This window comes from Nannobrachium achirus, assembly GCF_963921795.1.
Source record: "Nannobrachium achirus genome assembly, chromosome: 11".
NCBI lineage: Eukaryota > Metazoa > Chordata > Actinopteri > Myctophiformes > Myctophidae > Nannobrachium > Nannobrachium achirus.
In genome coordinates, this window is record NC_137820.1 from 1,539,611 (window position 1) to 1,565,282 (window position 25,672).

At 40.5% G+C, this 25,672-nt stretch overlaps 1 protein-coding gene across 2 annotated transcripts; it reads right to left on the minus strand.

Moving 5' to 3' along the window:
* Window positions 1-1,932: 1,932 nt before the first annotated feature.
* Window positions 1,933-20,139, minus strand: parp16 (poly (ADP-ribose) polymerase family, member 16). Of its 2 annotated transcripts, none has more exons than XM_080736559.1 (8): window positions 20,030-20,139; window positions 15,290-15,466; window positions 10,804-10,941; window positions 9,028-9,099; window positions 7,853-7,990; window positions 4,983-5,154; window positions 4,462-4,606; window positions 1,933-3,434 (listed from the first exon to the last, which is right to left on the minus strand). In XM_080736559.1, exons 2-8 carry the CDS (start codon window positions 15,458-15,460, stop codon window positions 3,302-3,304), a joined length of 969 nt encoding a protein of 322 aa, XP_080592685.1. In that variant the 5' UTR covers window positions 15,461-15,466; window positions 20,030-20,139; the 3' UTR covers window positions 1,933-3,301. The 2 variants fall into 2 exon arrangements, with proteins under 2 accessions (XP_080592685.1, XP_080592686.1); XM_080736560.1 differs by having other exon boundaries at window positions 3,308-3,434; window positions 4,415-4,606.
* Window positions 20,140-25,672: the final 5,533 nt, after the last annotated feature.

Sequence of the window (25,672 nt, forward strand, 5' to 3'; positions counted from 1 at the left end):
GTATGTTCAGTATATGTAATGTATGAATAATATAGTTTGTCTGTTTAAAACCTTAAACACGTGTCATGTCCCCTTTAGAAGAAGTTAGAACTTTTACAATCAGTTTGGATTTTATTTAACACTCCTTCAGGCAATGATTATTTACTATAGTTTCATAAAAAAAGAAACAGTAAATATTTCCAGCTTTACAGTGAATATAAAAGCACATCTAAACATTTACTGAACAACAGAGTCACAGTGTTCCAGTCAATCTATAGACTCATAGAAGCAGAAAGTCCATCCGTGTTCATTTCCAGCCAATGAAACGCCCCCCCCCCCCCCCCCCCCCCCCCCGGTCATAAGGAGTAACATGGATTTATCCATATATGGAAGTAACCTCGCCTACCAGGCTTTCCAGGGGAAAGCCTGGTGTTCGTTCACAACATGCTGTTTGGTTTCCGCCCAACGTGGAAACCACTAGAAGTGGCGTCGCTTTGATTTGGTTCCCCCAGTTTGTTTCCCCAATCCCTTTTAAAATGCTCCAGTAGCCTAGTATAGTCTTGCCAGTCGCTACGAGTTGGACTAAACGATGCATATATACCAAACGATTTTTTCAAAAGCAAAACTACTCCGCATCAAGGAGTTTATTAGGTAGGCTCTAAAAGTATGTCCTTGAGCGCAGGGGAATTATTTTGGGTTAAAACTGAATCCAGTTTGATCTTTCCGGCAAATTGTAGTCCTTTGAGCACTACAACATGACGCGTGATATCTAAAGGTAACGGCATGCGTGCAAGTCCCGGAAAAGACACGCTGTGATTGGCCAGGCGTCATTTGAATGGCAGCCTCGCGAGGCCCCTCCCCTACGCAAGGCTTTTCCTCCACTACTAATACTGACAGAATGCCGTTCCCAGCGTCTGCCTTGGTGGGTTGGTCTCTAGTATTCCAACCCATGGGACAGGAGTTCGCATCCTGGTCGTGCCACTCTTTCTTGCTGTTTAGGGTTAGGGGTAGAGTTGGGTTGTCTAAAAGATAACATGTAGAGGAGGTTAGGTTTAGGGTTAGGGGTAGAGTTGGGTTGTCTAAAAGATAACATGTACACATAGCGCGGCTCAAAGGGACTGTAGTGCCTTGGACTGCTGCAGGCCAATCACACGCTGCCAGGGTGGGGCTTGACAGAAAGCTGTGACAAAAAAAAATCATGCCATCATGACCGGTTACAAGCCCGAAAAGTGAAGTGATCCCAGACTAATATGGAAGTGTCGCTCAAAACAGAACGGCTGCAGCGCTCCGAGAGCCTGAACATACTTTGGAACAAGTTGCCAGAAATTCAAATGTATTGACGTTAAAATACATATATTAACTTTTTCAGTGCCAGATGTTATTTATTATTGGGTTTTGTGCCAGCAAAAGCACCTTACCTTTGCGATGTTATAGACAAAGATGTATTATTATTTTTTTCATTATTATTTTTTTATTTTCTCCTTAAATAGGTGTACCGTGGCTCTACCAGCAGTAGAGGGCAGCCTCATGCAAGAATTAATGTGAAAATGGCCGCAGTAGGCTACCGTCCTTCAAGGCCGCTCAATCGCTACAGACCAATAGATCCAGAGAAAATAACATGGAAGTGTTTTGTTACTCTATTGATGCTAACGTCCAGTGGGTTTTTGAGAGTACTTTTACGGGAGCTGTTTCAACGGTACACACCCGCGCGACCCCTCATCAGTTTACAGACATCAAACCAAGGTACAAAAGAACGAGCCAAAGAACGTACAATTGGCATTGCGCCGCCGTCAAAAATGGGGCGAACGGGAACGTTCAAAGCGTGGATAGAGTTAAAATACATATGATATTAAAATACATATGATATTAAAATACATATATTAAAATACATATGATATTCCATTCTATAGAATGAGAGTCGGAGGAACACTTAGAAATAAACATAGTGTTTAATAGAGTTTACATTAATGTGGAATGTATGAAATATAAACCAGTGAAAGATGATATCAACATAACTTTTGTTTAATTTCTAAAGTAAAACAGAATGACTTTAAACGACTACTTACAGAACGTCCAGATCTGTTATGTTTACACTCTTTGGAGTACAGAAGAAGTGACTCAGAACTCCCCCAAAAGACAACAATATGAAAATGACAGAATGGCCCTTTAACTCAACGATATATGAAATAAAATGACAGACTGGCCCTTTAACACAACGATATATGAAATAAAATGACAGACTGGCCCTTTAACACAACGATATATGAAATAAAATGACAGAATGGCCCTTTAAACGCATATCCGGTACTACTTAAACCCTCTATAATTGATAAAAGGTACTTATAATATACGTACTTGATACAGTCTCTTTTTCACTCTCTTTCAAATGTCTTTGCCAAAAAATAGTTTTGAGCAAAACCATAAGTTTAGTTCTACGTCAGGAGCAGGTCCTGACAAAAAGGTTACCAGAACATAGTCTGAAACTGGACCGTGTGCAATGGAAACACAACCACAACCAACTAAATTGGTTCAGGATCTGGAAAGTTCTGGTTCTGCCAAGTGGAAAAGAGGCTTATGATATCATAATGATATCATAATGATGTCATAATGACATCATTATGATATCATAATGATGTCATTATGATATCATAATGATATCATAATGATGTCATAATGACACCATGGAAAGGCCCATGTATGAAGCAGAGTCTGTAATGAGGTTGAATTAAAGGCACTGATGAACAAATAAACAGCCTGAACTTCTAGAGACGCTCCGCTCTGCAGGAGGGCGGGGCTTAAAGGGGGAGGGGTTTCTAACGAAGGGGGAGGGGTTTAGAGCGGTGGTTCTCAAATTATTTTGGGGGTCCCCAGATGATTAACTTAATGTGCAACATTGTTTTCTCTCTCAACAGTAAACAAACCAACATAAAGTGTAAGTGTATAGAGGGTATCTGCACATTTCTAAAGTGACAATTTAAGGACCAGAAATGGTGAAAATAGCAGATCTACAAGCTCACAACGCCTCGCAAAGTAAGGCGTTGTGAGCATGTAGATCAGCTAGATTTTCACACTAGAATCGTGTTATACAAAATGTAATGTCTTAACTCTTAGTGCTCGTCAGGGTGGGGGGGGGGGGGGGGGGGGGGTGGGGGTCCCATATGATTATTTGGGGGGGGTCCTCTGCCTGATCTAGAGATGCTCCCGCCAGCCCAACAGCTTGTTGCAGAAAGGGGGAGGGGTTTAGAACAGAGGGGGAGGGGTTTATAACAATGAGGGCAGGGGTTCTAACAGAGGGGGAGGAGTCTAACGAAGGGGGAGGGGTTTAGAACAGTCTATTCCAGAAGCTCCAGAAGGAGGCGGAGTTAAAGGCAGCGATGCACATCAGCAGCAGGATGTAGAGGCTCATCATGATGGCGAAATGATGACGCACCACCCAGGAAGTCCTACTGGGATGTCTATATATGGACATATACACACAGCACACACACACGCACACACGCACACACACACACACACACACAATTAGTGTTAATCATTCTGTATTTAGAACATTCCTTACTAGGGATGGGATGATAAGCGATATTATCGTTTATCGTGATAAAAAACACTCACGATAATCGCATCATGGAGATTTAATTTATGGTGAAATCGTCCTCCGTCATGCACTGGGATCAATTCACCTTTTATTTGCAGAGCTGCATATCCGGTACCACTTAAACCCTCTAGAATTGGTAAAATGCACTTATAATATACATACTTGATAAGTCTTTTTTTCACTCTCTATCAAATGTCTTTGCCAAAAAATAGCCGATCTACAAGCTCACAATGTGTCGCATTGTGACGTGTTGTGAGCTTGTAGATCTGCTATTTTTTGGCAAATGTTCCACTCCAGGATAATGGCTTTTGATTATTGCGATAATATCGTAAATCGCGATTTCTTTTGTCACAATAATCGTGATATGACATTTTCATATCGTCCTATCCCTATTCCTCACTATGGATTTAGGCCCGGCTACACCAGTATGGATCTGTTTCTAAATGCAAATGTTTTGCGAGGCCTTTCTCTCAGCCTCACGCAAACGATGATTCTGTCCGCTAAAACAGATCTTTTTGTAAACGGATAAATAAGTGAAGGTTTTCCAGAATGTCCCATTCAGTGGATCTGCTGTGAAACGCTCACAATCAACAGAAACTGATCCTACACATTCTTCCTCCACCCTGGGAGAAAAAACAGCATCTGAACGTTGGATGGGATGCTTTTTGAAACGTGAATGCAGCGACCAGACTGACCACTTATCACTGCATCCTATGAGCGCTGGGGTTCATTTGGTGCTGACCTGCGCGTACCATTAATGCATCTATTATTATTGTTACTACTACGATTACTTATACTATATCTCCCTCTGGTATTATAATAAGTACAGTATATCTTCACCTGGTCAGGTGGTCCTCTAGTATTATAATAGTACAGTATATCTTCACCTGGTCAGGTGGGTCCTCTGTGAGTAGACCAGAAGGTATTTGACTCTCAGCAGCAGGTTGTTGGTGACGATGAAATACTTCTGAGGAACTTCTCCTCCCTCGCTGTTCCTGGCTCGAGAGCGCCCCCTGTCCACCAGCTCACAGTCTGAAACACATCAAGACAGTTATAATATGATGTACAACAGAACAGCTCCACCACAGCGGTACACATCCTCATTTCAGCTTCTCTGTGTCGCTGAGATGTTGTGACAACTTGGATTAATTTCAGCGTTTCACGTTGTTTCCATCCATCAATCAATGGATGGAATTTGTCCATCCATCCATCCATCCATCCATCCATCCATCCCAGCATCTAATTAGTTACATCCTGACCCCTAATAGCATACGTTGCACTGATCTTTTCTCCTTAGGTATCTCTTGTCCGTGGACATTGTATCGTCTCAACGATAATTATCACCATATCACCCACTTCTAAATGTAATATATTTATATGTAATCTAACAAAACATGTAATCCCTTACCTTTCCTCTTGACCTGACACTTGACCTCTGGGTGATGGATGACCTCACACAGGGCCACGCAGCTGACCTTTGACCCCAGCAGGCTGTCCTTCCAGCCGCTGCCGTGAGGAGAGTACAGCACCGCCATGGAGAGGTCGGAGGTCAGGTAGGTGCCCTCCCCGAACAGCGACGTCTGGAACACATAAACACTGTGAGTAGAGCTGTCTGGAACACACAGTATATACACATACTAGGGCATTCGCCAAATATTCGAATATTCGAAGTCACCGTTGTTCACCGAAGTCGAATATTCACTTATTTTTATTGTTTTCTCTTTAAAAAATATATAGTTTATAAAGCTTGGCTAGATAGGAAGTCATAAGAATGAGTTGTCAATGCCCCTGGTGGATGAATTTGTTAATGCTCTATACCAGGGGTTCTCAAACCTTTTTAGGCTGTGACCCCCAAAATAAACATATTTGAACTGGGGACCCCCACCCTGACAAGCACTCGGTTCTGCAGATAAATATTGTGAAAATAGCAGATCTACATGCTCACAACGCCTCGCGTTGCATGTAGATCTGCTATTTTCACAATGTTTGCCTCTTGCTTACTTAAAGGACCAGGTCACCTCTGGGACAACCAGATCTTATTTTATTGTTGAGTGGGACACGATCAACACAATCCTGAATAATTTGTTGTGTTCAATCTGTGTTTTTAGATATGTTAGTATTTCAGCATGCTACAACTGGTAGGCTGTACCTTTGATTACAGCTTAGAGGAAGCTTTCTTAACCAAAGAGTAAAAATATCATCAGCTAGAGCAGACCATCTCATGGCGAGGCTACAGATGTAAACGTTTAGTTTTTATCTTTGGGAGCCTCGGACACTCCAATCTGGATTCAGAAAATCTCATTCCACTGACACATGCCTTCTCTATTTGACTGACCAAATTCCAAATGATAGACGGGGCCATATGGGTCCGGGTCCATTTCCCCCGGGTCCTTTTGGGTTCGGGTAGTTCAAATTGGACCCGTGAAGACCTCTAGTGTATATATATATTAACCTTGTTAAGGTGACAGTGCAGTCCGTTGTGTATTTATATAAACTAACCTTGTTAAGGTGACAGTGCAGTCTGTTGTGTATTTATATAAACTAATCTTGTTAAGGTGACAGTGCAGTACGTTGTGTATTTATATAAACTAATCTTGTTAAGGTGACAGTGCAGTCTGTTGTGTATTTATATAAACTAATCTTGTTAAGGTGACAGTGCAGTACGTTGTGTATTTATATAAACTAACCTTGTTAAGGTGACAGTGCAGTACGTTGTGTATTTATATAAACTAACCTTGTTAAGGTGACAGTGCAGTCTGTTGTGTATTTATATAAACTAATCTTGTTAAGGTGACAGTGCAGTACGTTGTGTATTTATATAAACTAATCTTGTTAAGGTGACAGTGCAGGCCGTTGTGTATTTATATAAACTAATCTTGTTAAGGTGACAGTGCAGGCCGTTGTGTATTTATATAAACTAACCTTGTTAAGGTGACAGTGCAGTCTGTTGTGTATTTATATAAACTAATCTTGTTAAGGTGACAGTGCAGTACGTTGTGTATTTATATAAACTAATCTTGTTAAGGTGACAGTGCAGGCCGTTGTGTATTTATATAAACTAACCTTGTTAAGGTGACAGTGCAGTCTGTTGTGTATTTATATAAACTACAGTATTTTCTGGACTATAAGGCGCACCTGACTATAAGGCGCACTATCAATGAATGGTCTATTTTCAAACTGTTTTCATATATAAGGCGCACCTGACTATAAGGCGCACATAATAGACGCTACCGTTGCGTTATGCATCCAACAGATGGAGCTGTGCTAAAGGGAATGTCAATGTCAATGAATGATCCATATATAAGGCGCACTGGACTATAAGGCGCACTGTAGTTTTTTGAGAAAATTAAAGGCTTTTAAGTGCGCCTTATAGTCCGGAAAATACGGTAATCTTGTTAAGGTGACAGTGCAGTATGTTGTGTATTTATATAAACTAATCTTGTTAAGGTGACAGTGCAGTCTGTTGTGTATTTATATAAACTAATCTTGTTAAGGTGACAGTGCAGGCCGTTGTGTATTTATATAAACTAATCTTGTTAAGGTGACAGTGCAGTCTGTTGTGTATTTATATAAACTAATCTTGTTAAGGTGACAGTGCAGTACGTTGTGTATTTATATAAACTAATCTTGTTAAGGTGACAGTGCAGGCCGTTATGTAGAATAGAGTGAAAGTTCTCCAGGTATATGTATATGGTGTATATATACAGTATATTAACCTTGTTAAAGGAGTAGTTCACCCCCAACATGACTTTTTTTCTATTGATTACTCATGCCATGGAGAGTAGAGTTCAATAATATTTTTGGGTTTTTGTCACATTCCTAAGACAAAAATGTGATAACAATACATTTTCCCCCATTGATTCCGGATGGTGACCCGTGACCCGTTTCGGAACGGGTCACCATCCGGAATCAATGGGGGAAAATTTACTCGAATAAAATTTTTGTCTTAGGAATGTGACAAAAACCAAAAAATATTATTGAACTCTAGTCTCCATGGCATGAGTAATCAATAGAAAAAAAGTCATTTTGGGGGTGAACTACTCCTTTAAGGTGACAGTGCAGTCCATTATGCAGAATAGAGTGGAAGTTCTCCAGTCTGCTTCCATGGTAGATATGTATACAGTATGTATATAGATAGAGTATTAACCTTATTGAGATGACAGTGCAGTCCGTTATGCAGTATAGAGTGGAAGTTCTCCAGTCTGCTTCCATGGTAAGCGTAGAAAACCTCTCTATATATTATAGTATAGTATACAGTATATATAGATATAATGGTACCTTATTGAGATGACAGTGAAGTCCGTTATGCAGTATAGAGTGGAAGTTCTCCAGTCTGCTTCCATGGTAGGCGTAGAAAACCTCTCTGTCTCCTCTGGTCTTCTGGAACTGGAGGTTGAGCTGCTCACTGTACTCCACCTGGAATATAATATAATATAATATAATATAATATAATATAATATAATATAATATAATATAATATAATATCCACGAGTTTCCTACGCCCCATAGTGCATTGCGCAAACGTTTGCATCGATCTTCCGGCGCCGATTTACAAGCTCTCAACGGGTTGCATCTGCAACGCGACGTGAGCTTGTATGTCTGCTGTTAAACCCGGAAGTTTGGTCCGGATAGTCTCCAGTAAACTCCCGCGGAAACTTGTGGATAATATAATATAATATAATATAATACGATACGATATAATATCATTTAACTGTACTCCACCTGAACATAATATAATATAATATAATATAATATAATATAACATAACATAACATAACATAACATAACATAACATAACATAACATAATATAATATAACATAACATAACATAACATAATATAATATAATATAACATAACATAACATAACATAACATAACATAACATAATATAATATAACATAATATAATATAATATAATATAACACAATATAATATAATATAATATAATATAACATAACATAACATAACATAACATAACATAACATAACATAATATAATATAATATAACATAACATAACATAACATAACATAACATAACATAACATAATATAATATAACATAATATAATATAATATAATATAACACAATATAATATAATATAATATAATATAACATAACATAACATAACATAAGATAACATAATATAATATAATATAATATAACATAACATAACATAACATAACATAACATAATATAATATAATATAATATAACATAACATAACATAACATAATATAATATAACATAACATAACATAATATAATATAATATAACACAATATAATATAATATAATATAACATAACATAACATAAGATAACATAACATAACATAACATAACATAATATAATATAACATAACATAACATAACATAACATAACATAACATAATATAACATAACATAAGATAACATAACATAACATAACATAATATAATATAATATAAGTGTACTCCACCTGGAACAGGAAGTCAGGCACCGGGGTGGACACGCCTCCCTCGTTGTCCGTGAGGCTGCAGAGTTTAGCATACTGATACACACACACACACACACACACACACACACACACACACACACACACACACACACACACATAAATATTATTATTATTAACACTGCACTTGATTTGTTTTAGTTTTTTTTCCATCTACAGCCAACTCTCTTCACCAAAAACAGCAGATCTACAAGCTCATAATGTGTCACAAATGTGACGTGTTGTGAGCTTGCAGATCGGCTATTTTTGGTGATCCTTCCTCACAGAATAGGGATGCTGGGGTAAGTTATTTTCAGTGTTGGAAACGGATATTTCTCCGTGACACAGCCTACCCAATCTCAGGTGGTAAGATGTGCATAGCGGTATTTACGTTGTGTAATAAGACGTAAGATTCTAATAATTAACAGTGTAATTCAGGGGTGCAGTGGATAATAAAGTTTTTTACAGGGCTGACCAGTAAGGGTCCCTGTTTGAGTTGGTAGAGCTAAAAACATATATTCAGACCATGTCCCAATAATACTTCCAGTTTCTGTGTAGAAAATAAATATTTGGTGCCACTCATTACATATTTCATCACTCCGTTCTATTAATGTGACGTGATACAGTCATTAATAATAATGTTTGTTTTATATAGATTTGTATCCTGGGGGCATGGTTTCAGTAGAAGTTTCAATACTGCAATGTAGAACCACTCTGTTACAAGTAAACATCCGGAATTCAACGCGCACTTGAGTAAAAGTAAAAATAGCCGATCTACAAGTCCCAATATTTGACTTGAACATGGTGCGCGCTGCATTTGGGGTGTTTCCCTGAAGTGGTGAACGGCCTTCACTGAATGTGTGTGCACCAATCCATGCTTCATTTTATAGAAGTATCTTCTGTTGTTCTGTTGTATTCTATGCTAGTCTGGACAATTCAAATACTCTGATCTTGAACTTATAACTGCTTTGTAGTTTAGAAATCACTTGACAAGCGTTTTGACAACGTTGTCATTCACGCCGCAGCCATCGCTACACCTCCCCCTTATTTGTTTATTTGTGTGCAGATCTGCACTGATCTCAGAAACAAACCCGATGGAATCCCCAGGACTGAGAGCTTCTCATTTGTATTATAATAATCACCTTTTCCTTTTCAACCTAATAAGGGTAATAACAATCATAATAATAATAATGATAATATATATAAATATATATAAAGCTGTATAGGCAGCGACGAGCATTATATGCTCAAGCTAACATGTTGGGGAGGAAATTTCATTTCTGCTCTGTTAATGTGAAAGCTAACCTCTTTAGAGCATATTGTACTCCTTTGTATACCGCCCCCCTGTGGGTTAAGTTCAAGAAGGCAAGCATGCATAAACTTCAGGTTGCCTATAATGACTGTTTACGTATACTTCTGAGAAAACCTAGGTGGAGCAGTGCTAGTGAGCTGTTCTGTAACCTGGGTATAAGCACTTTTCAAGCTCTTCGGAGGAATTTAATGTATAGATTTATGTGTCGTTTGAATGAGTCGCAAAACTCTATTATTGGGTTGTTGATCAACCCCTGCCTCAGTACTACCAGGTACCAGTCTCCTTTCTGGGAACACTGGTATGATTGTCTTGTGTATAGATGATGTTTTATTTATGATTCTGTACAGTTTTTATTTTTATTTTATTTTATGTGTTTTTATGTGTCTCGTTTTTAATGGACCCTGTATCTTCTAAATAAAGTTGATTGATTGAATAATAATCCTAATCACCTCTTCCTTGTGCAGGGTCTTGACGGCGATGCCTCGTGAAGACAGAACCCAGCGGACCAGAGAGAAATGATGGTCTGATTCTCCTGCTCTCAGTCGGACCAGGTCTCTGACACCTGGTAGACAACTGGTATCTGTTAACTATAGAAATATTATTATTATAACCAGGTCTCTGACACCTGGTAGACAGCTGGTATCTGTTAACTACACACACACACACACACACAGTCTGACCAGGTCTCTGACACCTGGTAGACAACTGGTATCTGTTAACTATAGAAATATTATTATTATAACCAGGTCTCTGACACCTGGTAGACAGCTGGTATCTGTTAACTACACACACACACACACACACACACACACACACACACACACACACACACACAGTCTGACCAGGTCTCTGACACCTGGTAGACAGCTGGTATCTGTTAACTATAGCAATAATATTATTATAACCAGGTCTCTGACACCTGGTAGACAGCTGGTATCTGTTAACTATAGAAATAATATTATTATAACCAGGTCTCTGACACCTGGTAGACAGCTGGTATCTGTTAACTATAGAAATAATATTATTATAACCAGGTCTCTGACACCTGGTAGACAGCTGGTATCTGTTAACTATAGAAATAATATTATTATAACCAGGTCTCTGACACCTGGTAGACAGCTGGTATCTGTTAACTATAGAAATAATATTATTATAACCAGGTCTCTGACACCTGGTAGACAGCTGGTATCTGTTAACTATAGAAATAATATTATTATAACCAGGTCTCTGACACCTGGTAGACACCTGGTATCTGTTAACTACACACACACACACACACACACACAGTCTGACCAGGTCTCTGACACCTGGTAGACAACCTGTATCTGTTAACTACACAACAATATATTATTATTATAACCAGGTCTCTGACACCTGGTAGACAGCTGGTATCTGTTAACTATAGAAATAATATTATTATAACCAGGTCTCTGACACCTGGTAGACAGCTGGTATCTGTTAACTACACACACACACACACACACACACACACACACACACACACACACACACACACACACACACACACACACACACACACACACACACACACACACACACACACACACACACACACACACACACACACAGTCTGACCAGGTCTCTGACACCTGGTAGACAGCCTGTATCTGTTAACTACACACACACACACACACACACACACACACACAGTCGGACCAGGTCTCTGACACCTGGTAGACAGCCTGTATCTGTTAACTACACACACACACACACACACACACACACACACACAGTCTGACCAGGTCTCTGACACCTGGTAGACAGCCTGTATCTGTTAACTACACACACACACACACACACACACACACACACACACACACACACACACACACACACACACACACACACACACACACACACACACACACACACACACACACACACACACACACACACACACACACACACACAGTCGGACCAGGTCTCTGACACCTGGTAGACAGCCTGTATCTGTTAACTACACACACACACACACACACACACACACACACACACACACACACACACACACACACACACACACACACACACACACACACACACACACACACACACACACACACACACACACACAGTCTGACCAGGTCTCTGACACCTGGTAGACAGCCTGTATCTGTTAACTACACACACACACACACACACACACACACACACACACACACACACACACACACACACACACACACACACAGTCGGACCAGGTCTCTGACACCTGGTAGACAGCCTGTATCTGTTAACTACACACACACACACACACACACACACACACACACACACACACACACACACACACACACACACAGTCGGACCAGGTCTCTGACACCTGGTAGACAACCTGTATCATTCTGTTAACTACACAACAATATATTATTATTATAACCAGGTCTCTGACACCTGGTATACAACCTGTATCTGTTAACTACACACAACAATATATTATTATTATAACCAGGTCTCTGACACCTGGCATACAACCTGTATCTGTTAACTACACAACAATATATTATTATTATAACCAGGTCTCTGACACCTGGTAGACAACCTGTATCTGTTAACTATAGAAATATTATTATTATAACCACCTGGCATACAACCTGTATCTGTTAACTACACAACAATATATTATTATTATAACCAGGTCTCTGACACCTGGTAGACAACCTGTATCTGTTAACTACACAACAATATATTATTATTATAACCAGGTCTCTGACACCTGGTAGACAACCTGTATCTGTTAACTACACAACAATATATTATTATTATAACCAGGTCTCTGACACCTGGCATACAACCTGTATCTGTTAACTACACAACAATATATTATTATTATAACCAGGTCTCTGACACCTGGTAGACAACCTGTATCTGTTAACTACACAACAATATATTATTATTATAACCAGGTCTCTGACACCTGGCATACAACCTGTATCTGTTAACTATGAGAAATATTATTATTACCACCTGGCATAGAACCTGTATCTGTTAACTACACAACAATATATTATTATTATAACCAGGTCTCTGACACCTGGTAGACAACCTGTATCTGTTAACTACACAACAATATATTATTATTACCAGGTCTCTGACACCAGGTATACTGCTGGTATCTGTTAACCACACACACACACACACACACACACACACACACACACACACACACACACACACACACACACACACACACACACACACACACACACACACACACACACACACACACACACACACACACACACACACACACACACAAGGTCCCTGACACCAGGCATACAGCTGGTATCTGTTAACTACACAACAATATACTGTTATTATTACCAGGTCTCTGGTATATTTTAGTCTGGCGTAGCCAGACAACTATTCCACAATCTCTGAATGCTATATAGAGTCTGGAACGGCAGCTCCCGAACGGCGAGTATCGGAAGTAGCCACTGCTGCACTGAACTGTAGTCCCATTGGAAACATAACAGAAACACAATAGCTCAGACAAAGTCAATCGAGCGGCCTATTCTTGTTATGAGTGTATAGTTTAAGAAAACAACATGGAAGTAACACCAACAACACCAGAGAAAGACGAAATAACACCCCAAAAATATTGAAAGGACACGTAACGCTTCCAGTAGTCATGTTATTGCTACTGCACCAAGGGAGCGGTTTCGTCACATCCGCTTTATCTCGCACTCATCATTTCTATTCCGGTTTGCTAGACTGTATGCCGGGAGCATTAGCCAAAATCGCGGAGGCAACAGTCTGGCCTCGCGAGACTAGGTATATGTTAATTAGAGAAAAATAGATTAAAGTATTATTATATGTCGCGCCAATTCTTGACCATCTGGCCAGTGATGTATATCGGACCAGTAACCCATATATGGAGACCCCTGCATGATAGTCAACCATTCTGAGACACAGTGATGTGGCACAGAGTGACAGGGATGGGATCTCCATATATGGGCATAAAAGGGATTCTGTTAGACTGGTTCCCATGACACAACATACAATAATGCTCTTGAAAAAGAGATCATGTCTCAATGTTTTTTACTGGTTAAATAAAGGTTAAATAAAAATAAAAATGTTATGCCCATACATGGAGATCCCTATCTGAACCAGCCACACAGATATGGGCCATGTCTTGGCCATCTGGCCAGTGATGTATATTGGACCAGTTACCCATATATGGAGACGTCTGGTACCCATATATGGAGATCCATGTACTGTATATGGAGATATGCTGTGAGAGCCCAAACATACTATTCGTTATGTGAAAGTCCTATGACGTCTATGACATCTGACATCATACATACAATCCCTTTTATGTCCATACATGGAGATCCCTGTCTGTAGAACCAGCCACACAGATATGGGCCGTCTTGGCCGTATATGGATTCTATTTGTGTGGTATGTGGCCGATGTGGCCTCCATATATGGGCATATGTCCTGTTAGATATGGGCTTAAAATTGATGACATCAGGGATCTCCATATATGGGCATGAAAGGGATCTCTGTTAGTGTGGTTCTGACATCACAGTGATGTCAGAGGGGCAAACCCATATAACATAAAAAAGCGCACACGGACAGACGGAGACAGGATGTGCCGTTTCTCAATCTAAACAAATAACATACAGTATGTGTATCTTATCAGCTATAATATAATATAATATAATATAATATAATATAATATAATATAATATCCACGGCTTTCCAACGCCCCATGGTGCATTGCGCAGACGTTGTACCGAGCTTCCGGCGCCGCAGCCGAGTGTGATCTACAAGCTCTCAACGGGTTGCATCTGCGACTCGACGTGAGCTTGTATGTCTGCTGTTAAACCGGAAGTGTGGTCCAAACAGGTCCAAATAATCTCCAGTAAACTCCTGCGGAAACAGGTGGATAATATAATATAATAATCTTACCAGCTCCTCAAAGTCCTTGTTGTCAGAGCTGACGTAGGCTGGAGGAAAGGGTCTGAGGAGGGAGTCTCTCTTGTAGCTCTGAGCCGCCGCTACGAACAGACTGAGACGAAGGTCTGCTGCGATGGGGTCTCTGTGGAGACACGAGACCACCTGGTCTCTCACTGCCTCCATGTTCACCTGTTAACACAGTCATTAACACTGTTAACCAGATTAATTAACACTGTTAACGATGTTAATGACTACGAACAGAGAGAGACGAAGGTCTGCTGCGATGGGGTCTCTGTGGAGACACGACACCACCTGGTCTCTCACTGCCTCCATGGTCACCTATTAACACAGTCATTAACACTGTTAACCAGATTAATTAACACTGTTAACGATGTTAATGACTACGAACAGAGAGAGACGAAGGTCTGCTGCGATGGGGTCTCTGTGGAGACACGACACCACCTGGTCTCTCACTGCCTCCATGGTCACCTATTAACACAGTCATTAACACTGTTAACCAGATTAATTAACACTGTTAACGATGTTAATGACTACGAACAGACTGAGACGAAGGTCTGCTGCGATGGGGTCTCTGTGGAGACACGAGACCACCTGGTCTCTCACTGCCTCCATGGTCACCTATTAACACAGTCATTAACACTGTTAACCAGATTAATTAACACTGTTAACGATGTTAATGACTACGAACAGAGAGAGACGAAGGTCTGCTGCGATGGGGTCTCTGTGGAGACACGACACCACCTGGTCTCTCACTGCCTCCATGGTCACCTATTAACACAGTCATTAACACTGTTAACCAGATTAATTAACACTGTTAACGATGTTAATGACTACGAACAGAGAGAGACGAAGGTCTGCTGCGATGGGGTCTCTGTGGAGACACGACACCACCTGGTCTCTCACTGCCTCCATGGTCACCTATTAACACAGTCATTAACACTGTTAACCAGATTAATTAACACTGTTAACGATGTTAATGACTACGAACAGAGAGAGACGAAGGTCTGCTGCGATGGGGTCTCTGTGGAGACACGACACCACCTGGTCTCTCACTGCCTCCATGGTCACCTATTAACACAGTCATTAACACTGTTAACCAGATTAATTAACACTGTTAACGATGTTAATGACTACGAACAGAGAGAGACGAAGGTCTGCTGCGATGGGGTCTCTGTGGAGACACGACACCACCTGGTCTCTCACTGCCTCCATGGTCACCTATTAACACAGTCATTAACACTGTTAACCAGATTAATTAACACTGTTAACGATGTTAATGACTACGAACAGAGAGAGACGAAGGTCTGCTGCGATGGGGTCTCTGTGGAGACACGACACCACCTGGTCTCTCACTGCCTCCATGTTCACCTGTTAACACAGTCATTAACACTGTTAACCACAGTAATTAACACTGTTAACCACAGTCATTAACACTGTTAGAACGGGTACACATTTTGTGTATCATTATTTTATGCTTTAACCATTGAAAAATAGCAGATATACAATCTCACAGCGTGGCACTGAGTGCCGCGCTGCAAGCTTGTAGATCTGCTATTTTTGAAAAAATCGTGAAAATTAGAATTTTGACCCGATTCTATAAGTGTCTTTTGAATCCTTCCAAGATTTTTTGAAAAAACCCAATGTTTCTATGTCAGCAATCTGGCTGGCCATCGTCAAAGAAAAGGTCCTTTTCACTTAACTGGAGCTCAGTTAATTTTGGGACCCCCAAAATGATATTTAATTGGCCACGGACCCCCATCTCAAAATATCTAGGTCCAGGGACCCCCCAGAAGCAAAATCTGAGATACAAACGTTCGCTTTAAAACATTCGCTTTAAAAAATACATATGTTCAAATATTTGCACAGATTTTCACAACTTTTTTCAAAAATAGCAGATCTACAAGCTCGCAGCGCGGCACTCAGTGCCGCGCTGTGAGCTTGTATATCTGCTATTTTTCACTGGTTAAAGCATTCAATAATTCTAGGCCTAAATGGGTTAACACTGTTAACGACATTAACAAACACTGTTAATGATGTTTATGACAACCAACAGACTGAGACATACTGTAGGTCTGCTGCTGCTATAGGGTTTCTATAGAGATTTTAACCATGTTTGTTTTAAATGATAAATGGTGCTTTTATAAAACACCTTCATCAAAGGAGCTTTACAGAGGTTGTACATTACATTCAGCATTACATTTCATCATTATTGATTATGTCTGGTTTATTATTGTCTGTCTTTTAAATGTCTATGAATTGAGTATCCAGGACTACAATGGAACTAAAGAACTCAAGGCTTTTTATGATATCTGTTTTGTTAAGCAATTATTGACTGACTGACTGACTGACTGACTGACTGACTGACTGACTGACTGACTGACTGACTGACTGACTGACTGACTGACTGACTGATTGACTGACTGATTGATTGAAGAGTTTATTAGCAGTTTGCAATAGAAAAAGGTACAGTTTCATGACAGCACAAATCACTGGTACAAGGTCAACTTAAAGGAGATTGTAGTAAGCTTTTACTGTGATGCCTCTGGCTTCAGTTTTGTTCAAGAACTGTTATTTGCAAGCATTTATTGTATTCTTATTTACGCATAACTCCCTCTTGTGTCTGTTTTTGGTACTGTGGATAGAAATGCAACCAGTCCAAAAATCTAGGTAGGAACAGGTGTGACAAACACAATCGCAGTAGTAAGTAGCAGGTGTGATGTTTTTCTCAGTAATAACTTGAGTCACACAGTTTTTGTTTCAATCCTGCCAATACGCTGTTTTCTGTTTAAACTTTAATAGGGCCTTGGAAACTATTGTCTTTTTACGGTTTGTGATCTACAATTTTTCAAGTAAAGGTTCAAGAAAAGTTACGCCTTGCCTTCTTTTTTGGAAATGTGGATTCTTCGTTCGCTATCTGTCTAGTAGGCCTACTGTACAGGAGACAGGGCTGTCTAGTAGGCCTACTGTACAGGATACAGGGCTGTCTAGTAGGCCTACTGTACAGGATACATGGCTGTCTAGTAGGCCTACTGTACAGGATACATGGCTGTCTAGTAGGCCTACTGTACAGGATACAGGGCTGTCTAGGCCTACTGTACAGGAGACAGGGCTGTCTAGTAGGCCTACTGTACAGGAGACAGGGCTGTCTAGTAGGCCTACTGTACAGGAGACAGGGCTGTCTAGTAGGCCTACTGTACAGGATACATGGCTGTCTAGTAGGCCTACTGTACAGGATACAGGGCTGTCTAGTAGGCCTACTGTACAGGAGACAGGGCTGTCTAGTAGGCCTACTGTACAGGAGACAGGGCAGAATATTTACGGCTTTCAATCAAACAAACAAAGCTAGTTTATCCTTTATCAGCTGGTCCAGAACCTACACAGAAGAAGCATCTTGATATATGACTGATTAAATACTTTATCAGGAAAAGCACATGACAGTTACAGCTCAGATATAAGCTCTACTAGAAGCATTTAAACCTATAAGAAGCCTTGTGTTTTTAATCAGCTTTTAGCTGATTTTAAATATCTATGTTTTTATTCTCATCCATCATGTCCCCATCGTTTGGAAAATGTTCTGTTTTTTTTTTAGGGCAGAGTTCTCATTGAAGTGTTTAAATGTGTTAGTGTTGTTTTGCTTTTATTTTTGCTGGGGACCCCTTAGCAGAGAGAGAGAGAGAGAGAGAGAGAGAGAGAGAGAGAGAGAGAGAGAGAGAGAGAGAGAGAGATGAAGCAGGGACCCCTTAGTTGAGAGAGAGAGATGAAGCAGGGACCCCTTAGCAGAGAGAGCGATGAAGCAGGGACCCCTTAGCAGAGTGAGATGAAGCAGGGACCCCTTAGCAGAGAGAGAGATGAAGCAGGGACCCCTTAGCAGAGAGAGAGATGAAGCAGGGACCCCTTAGTTGAGAGAGAGATGTAGCAGGGACCCGTTAGCTGAGAGAGATGAAGCAGGGACCCCTTAGTTGAGAGAGAGATGAAGCAGGGACCCCTTAGCTGAGAGAGAGATGAAGCAGGGACCCCTTAGCTGAGAGAGAGATGAAGCAGGGACCCCTTAGTTGAGAGAGATGAAGCAGGGACCCCTTAGCTGAGAGAGAGATGAAGCAGGGACCCCTTAGTTGAGAGAGATGAAGCAGGGACCCCTTAGCTGAGAGAGAGATGAAGCAGGGACCCCTTAGTTGAGAGAGAGATGAAGCAGGGACTCCTTAGTTGAGAGAGAGATGAAGCAGGGACCCCTTAGTTGAGAGAGAGAGATGAAGCAGGGACCCCTTAGTTGAGAGAGAGATGAAGCAGGGACCCCTTAGCTGAGAGAGAGATGAAGCAGGGACCCCTTAGTTGAGAGAGAGATGAAGCAGGGACCCCTTAGTTGAGAGAGAGAGATGAAGCAGGGACCCCTTAGTTGAGAGAGAGATGAAGCAGGGACGCCACACTTTATTTGTAGCATCTTTCATAAAGATGCTACAAATAAAGTGTATTATTATTATTATTAATAAAGCACCATAATATGTCTTGTTTACATCGAGGTTGTCCTTTACTGTTTGTACGTTATTTGTTATGATATATTGACGTCACAGTCTGTTTACAACTTAGAGATTAAACTATAAACTTATCAACACAACCGAACCAGTGGAGGCTGGAGTTAGCATGCTAGCTAGAAGTTAGTGTTTAGTATTTTTGTTGTTTTGTTTGCTAGAATTAATTATTCATGATGAATAAAAAAACAACTTATTGTTTTACCTTCAGCGTGTGTAGGTGTTGGTGACGTCAGTCATGTCCTTATATAGAGTTATAATAAACAATAACATAACATCATCTCCAGCCTGTTAGCAGTTAGCCGTTAGCTTCATCATAAATGTTTGGGTGTTAGCTTAGCAACAGCGGCTGCTAGCAGGGTTGCCAGACTCTGAGAGAGAAACAAGCATCAGGTCCAGGGGCCACGTGACCGCAGGCCTTTAAAGCAGGGCTCTTCAACAGGGGGTCCGGGACCCCCTGTTACTACAGGGGGTCCTCCAAATCTTTGTGTGATAGAAAGAAAAAATAAAATCTCCTTTTTAAGCCAGATTCTTAACCAGGTTCTGAGAACTTTAGCCAAAAATAGCTTGTAGATCTGCTATCTTTGGCAAAGAGCTTTGCTGTAGACAGGAAAAAGAGCAGACTAAGTACAGAGTGAAAGGTCAAGTTTATTAAGTATTGACGGTTCAAGTGGTTAAATATCTGAAAACACACATTGACATGAATCCAAAATACACTGATGATTGTGCTGTCAAACAAAACATGTTGTGGGGGTCCCTGCTTCATCTCTCTCTCAACCTAGGGGTCCTTGGGCTGAAAACGTTGAAGACCCCTGCTTTAAAGGGTTAAACCTGTCCTGAACACGTCGACTTGTTAGGGAAGTAGCAGATCTACAAGCCCACAGCGCGTCCTGGAGGCGTGTTGCTGTGGGCTTGTAGATCTGCTGTTTGGACAGCCCAGCTCAGTGTCGCCCTCACGTGGTTCCGTCACATCCGTCCATGCATCCGTCACATTATTCAATAGAGATTTCCGGCGTGTTACACTTAAATCGGTGATCTATCGAATTCTATGACTGTGTGTACTGCGGCTGCGCAGTGTACCACCTCTAGAAGCTCTCTAGATCGGCTGTTTTCGGCGCTATGACGAAGTTTAAGAACAAACAACACCAGTAAATTCATATTTATTGTTGTTATCATCATTTTAAACTCCAGTGTTAGTTTAGACTCTTTTTTTTGTTCCCTTATTTTCTTTTTCTTTACATATCTACTGCATAGTACTGTGTTCTATTCGTCTGTCATTCAATGTTATAATATGAGATACTTTAATGGTTTCCTGTGGAAATAAGCTTAGTCTTTTCATGGATCTCCTTTTAGTAGACCTTGTACCAGTGAACTGTACCGTCATGAAACTGTACCTTTTCCTATGCAAACTGACAATAAAGTCTTCAATCAATCAATCAAGTAAATTAATATTGATATTGATTGATTGATTGATTGAAGAATTTATTAGAAGTTTGCAATAGAAAAAAGTACAGTTTCATGACAGTACAAATCACTGGTACAAGGTCAACTAAAAGGAGATCCTAGAAAGCCGAGGCTTATTTCCACAGGAACCACACTTTAAGTATCTCATATAACATTGAAAGACAGACGGATAGAACATAGTAGCCTCGCAGGCCATATCCGAGCTACGTCATCACCAATGTGCTTCCTTTCTCGGTCTGGTGTCCCTCCCATCGAGCCTCTTTATTAGAACTTGGGTTTCTAATTTCCAATCAAAAGGCTGCATTTCGAGCGACCCGCCTCACACCGCTCCTGATTGGTCAAGTGGCTGCTAAAGCTCTCGCATTTTGTAAACAAACATGGTGGACCCCATGTCCGACGCGAGTTCACAAATCATAAAAGCTGCATTAAGCAAAGTTTTATCTGAAATCAATGGCATCTCATAACTTAAACACGAATTTGGAATTTCTGTCTGGAAAAGACGTATTTGCTGTTCTGCCGACGATGTTTTGATGTGCTGGTGGCTACTGACTGGACCTGTCAGTCAAAGTAAGTAACTACGTCATCGCGTAATGCGTTGTCTATGGAGAACTCCCAGACTCTCCCCTGGGAGAGTCTGGCTGTTGCGAGGCTAAGAACATAGTACTTTATCTAGGATAATATCAGTTTCAAAAGCATAACATGAAATACAAAAGGCAGAATACAAAGAAAAGGGGGGGGGGGCATGGGGGCTTAGTCTATTTACAAGTCACGGGTAGCTGCTGTCTGAAGGTGACTTTTCATACCAATTTTGAAGGAGGCTAGGGATTTGCTCTCCTTTAAGGCTTGTGGAAGGGCGTTCCACATGTTGATGGTATAGCAGGAGAACGAGTTAGCGCCTTGTTTAGTGTTAAATCTACGCTGATGATGATTAGTGGAGCTGCCTCTGGTGTTATGATCGTGAACATCCTTGACATTTAAGAAGTAGTTTGTCAGGTACATGGGAATCTTGGAGGTGTAGTGTATCTTGTACACCAGGCCCATTGCAAGATGCTGTACTCTGTCAGCTACTTTGAGCCACCCCACGCTTTCGTGATGATGCTCGGTAAGGTGGGTCTGAGGAGGGAGACCAAGCACAACCCTAATTAGTTTGTTTTGGGCTGTTTGGAGCTTTAGCTTTAAGGCAGCTGGGGCGTCGCGATACCAGACAAGGACTCCGTAATCAATGAGGGGCCCAATAAGAGCACCTCCTAGTGTCTTTCGGGATTTAATATTGATCAGCGGGGCAACTCTTTGCAAGAAGCGAATTCGTTGATTGACTTTATTGATTACCTTGGTGGTCATTTTTTCACTGGATAGGTTAGCCTCCAGGATGCAACCCAGGTTGCAGATGTGGTTTTTTCATCATCATAAAGGCCAGTAGATTATTTAATGTCTGGACATGTTTAATTGTTTATGTTTTTTTTGCAATTGTTATGAATGTAAGGAGAGAGATGTGAGAGGAAATAAAGCATAACATGTTCAGTGTAAAGCAACATGTATTTAATAAATACTTATAAATACTATTTATACAGTAGGCTACATGTATATTAAGTAGCCTACAATTTGGAGGTATTTGTGGTACAAGTAACTGAGTACATTTACTTAAGTCAAAGGTCTTCAAAAGGGGGTCCTCAGACTTAATACAGGGGGTCCCCCGAATCTTTGTTTGATAGAAACCTTTTTTTCTCCTTTTTTTATGAACCACTTGAACCCTAGCATCCATATTCTGAGAACTAAAAAAAACTAGACCAGGTCACCTGGTTCTGCCAGACCCGCAATGAAAACTTGTAGATCGGCTGTTTTGACTAGTATGGCACTGAACTAACACATGAACACACAGGATTGTATAGGCTGAGCAGCTGGAAATGTTTGTGAGCTTGTAGATGGGCTGAGGAATTTATAGTGTCAGCAGCTCGTCAGCCAACTCAACTCAGCTGGTCCTGTACAGGTGACGGCACTCAAGGCAATCAGCCGAGCAAGGGAAGGGAGGGGCAGATGAGCAGTCAGAGGCAAACACAGGCACACTGAGGAAAAGAGGGACCGACCGACAGACCGACAGACCGACAAAGCCTTATGTAGGCCGACCCCCTGGGTCTGGCAAATAGCAAAGCGGTTTGGTGTAAAGGGGGAAAAGAGCAGACTAAGTGCAGAGTGAAAGGTCGATTGACGGTTCAAGTGGTTAAATATCTGAAAACACAAATTGACATGAATCCAAAACACACTGATGATTGTGTTGTCAAACAATGGAACTATATGGAATCTATGAACAGGTTGTGGGGGTCCCTGCTTCATCTCTTTCTCAACTAAGGGGTCCTTGGCCTGAAAACGTTGAAGACCCCTGACTTAAGTACTGAACTTAAGTACAATTTGTGGGTATTTGTATTACATGATGTTATCCTAGATAAAGTAGGCTACTGTGTTCTAACCGTCTGTCTTTCAATGTTATATGAGATACATAAAGTGGTTCCTGTGTAATAAGCCGTTAAGCTTACTAGGATCTCCTTTTAGTTGACCTTGTACCAGTGATTTGTGCTGTCATGAAACTGTACTTTTTTCTACTGCAAACTGATAATAAACTCTTCAATCAATCAATCAATCAATCAATCAATCAATACTTGAGTATTTCCAATTTTCAATACTTTTACTTCTACTCCACTACATCTCGGATTCCAAATATTGTACTTTCACTCCACTACAACTATTTGAAAACTTTAGTTACAAGTAGTTACTTTACAGGTAAATTATAATATTATAAAACATGAACCACTTTATTGAAAATAGCAGATCTACAAGCTCACAACATGCCGCATCGCAACGCGCTGTGAGCTTGTAGATCTGCTATTTTCAAACATTTTGTACTTTTTATATTGGTACTTTGAGTACGTCCCACTAAGCAATTTGGGGGTTAAATCGCGTTCAAATGACGTCTTCGCCGTAACCGGACGTCTAGCTAGATCCGGTCTGTGACGAGTTTAAATTTTAAAGTTTTTTCACCGTCTAGTAGACTAGACATTGTATCACCGGCATTTAAACGACTACATTTCGCCACTAGAGGCCGCCGAAAGTAGTGAAAATGATGGCAGCAAGCAGGTTTAAAAACACAATTTCTTGGTTTTGAGATCCTGTAACCTTCATGTGGTACCGCAGCTGATCGAATTTATACCGCATTTCATTGCTGTTCATATTTGTCATAGATAGCCACCCAGATTCAAACTCACGTACTTCTACATACCAGACCCAAACACTAACCGCTAGACTAGGACCACTGATAAAAGTGAGGAAGTATCTTGCACTATTTGTATGTGATATTGCCTCCCGCTGTTCGTTTTAGGTCGGTGCATTTTGCTTGACAAGGCAAACTAACTTTATATTGATACATATTATAAAACGATTTTATTTAATCATTATCATTGAATGGTGGGGTACGTGGGGATGTGGGGAGAGTCGAACAGCCGTACGTGTATGTGTTTATATTGCTGTCAGAATGAATGTAACTCAGAGAAGTAATAGGCTACGCTGTCAGCACCACGGCATTATTTATTACACTTTTTTTTTTATTACAGAATTTTTCAAAGGACTTATTGCCCAGCTTTTTATAGACGGATAAAAGACGTGCAATGACCAGAAAACTGCTCAGTGGATGCAAACTACAACTATTAAGGTAGAACCGGGAGATCTAATCATTTCAAGCTATACTGTTAGCATAACCGGTTATATATCGTTCAGATGAAGCGTTCAGATGACGGCTACAACTAAACTAGACTATATAGTGAAATTGGCTCTTAAAATTACTTTATAACAATATTTGAAACACAGGTGTGCATATTAAAGCTGTTTTTGTAATCAAGTATGGAATAATGGATTAAATGTAATCAGCTACAATCGGTCTATAGACAGACTAACGATAGACGGTTCAAATGAGGGCTAACCCGGCCTAGACCATAGGTCTAGATGACGGCTGGTGTTTACTGGGGTATTGATGCCAAATGTTATATTTGTATTACTGTGTTGCAGTGTTGATGCTTTTACTTATTAAAGTAAAACATTTGAAAACTGATGTTAAATAATGTATTGTCCAATCAGAACTCATCAGAACCATGGACAGCACCGGAAAAGGCGGGGCTAAGTGACAGACGCAACGAGCTAGATGATGTTACACCGAAAGCCGTGACCTAACACTTCCTGTGACCCCAGGGGCCGCTATTTTGTAACAATAACACACTTTTACAACCAAAAGCGGGGATGAAAATACGATACTTTTCACCAAGTTCACATGTTATAATAAAATCTGTTAAAGTATGTGATCCGCTTAAAAATAAAACAACATTTTTCACATGATTGTCAA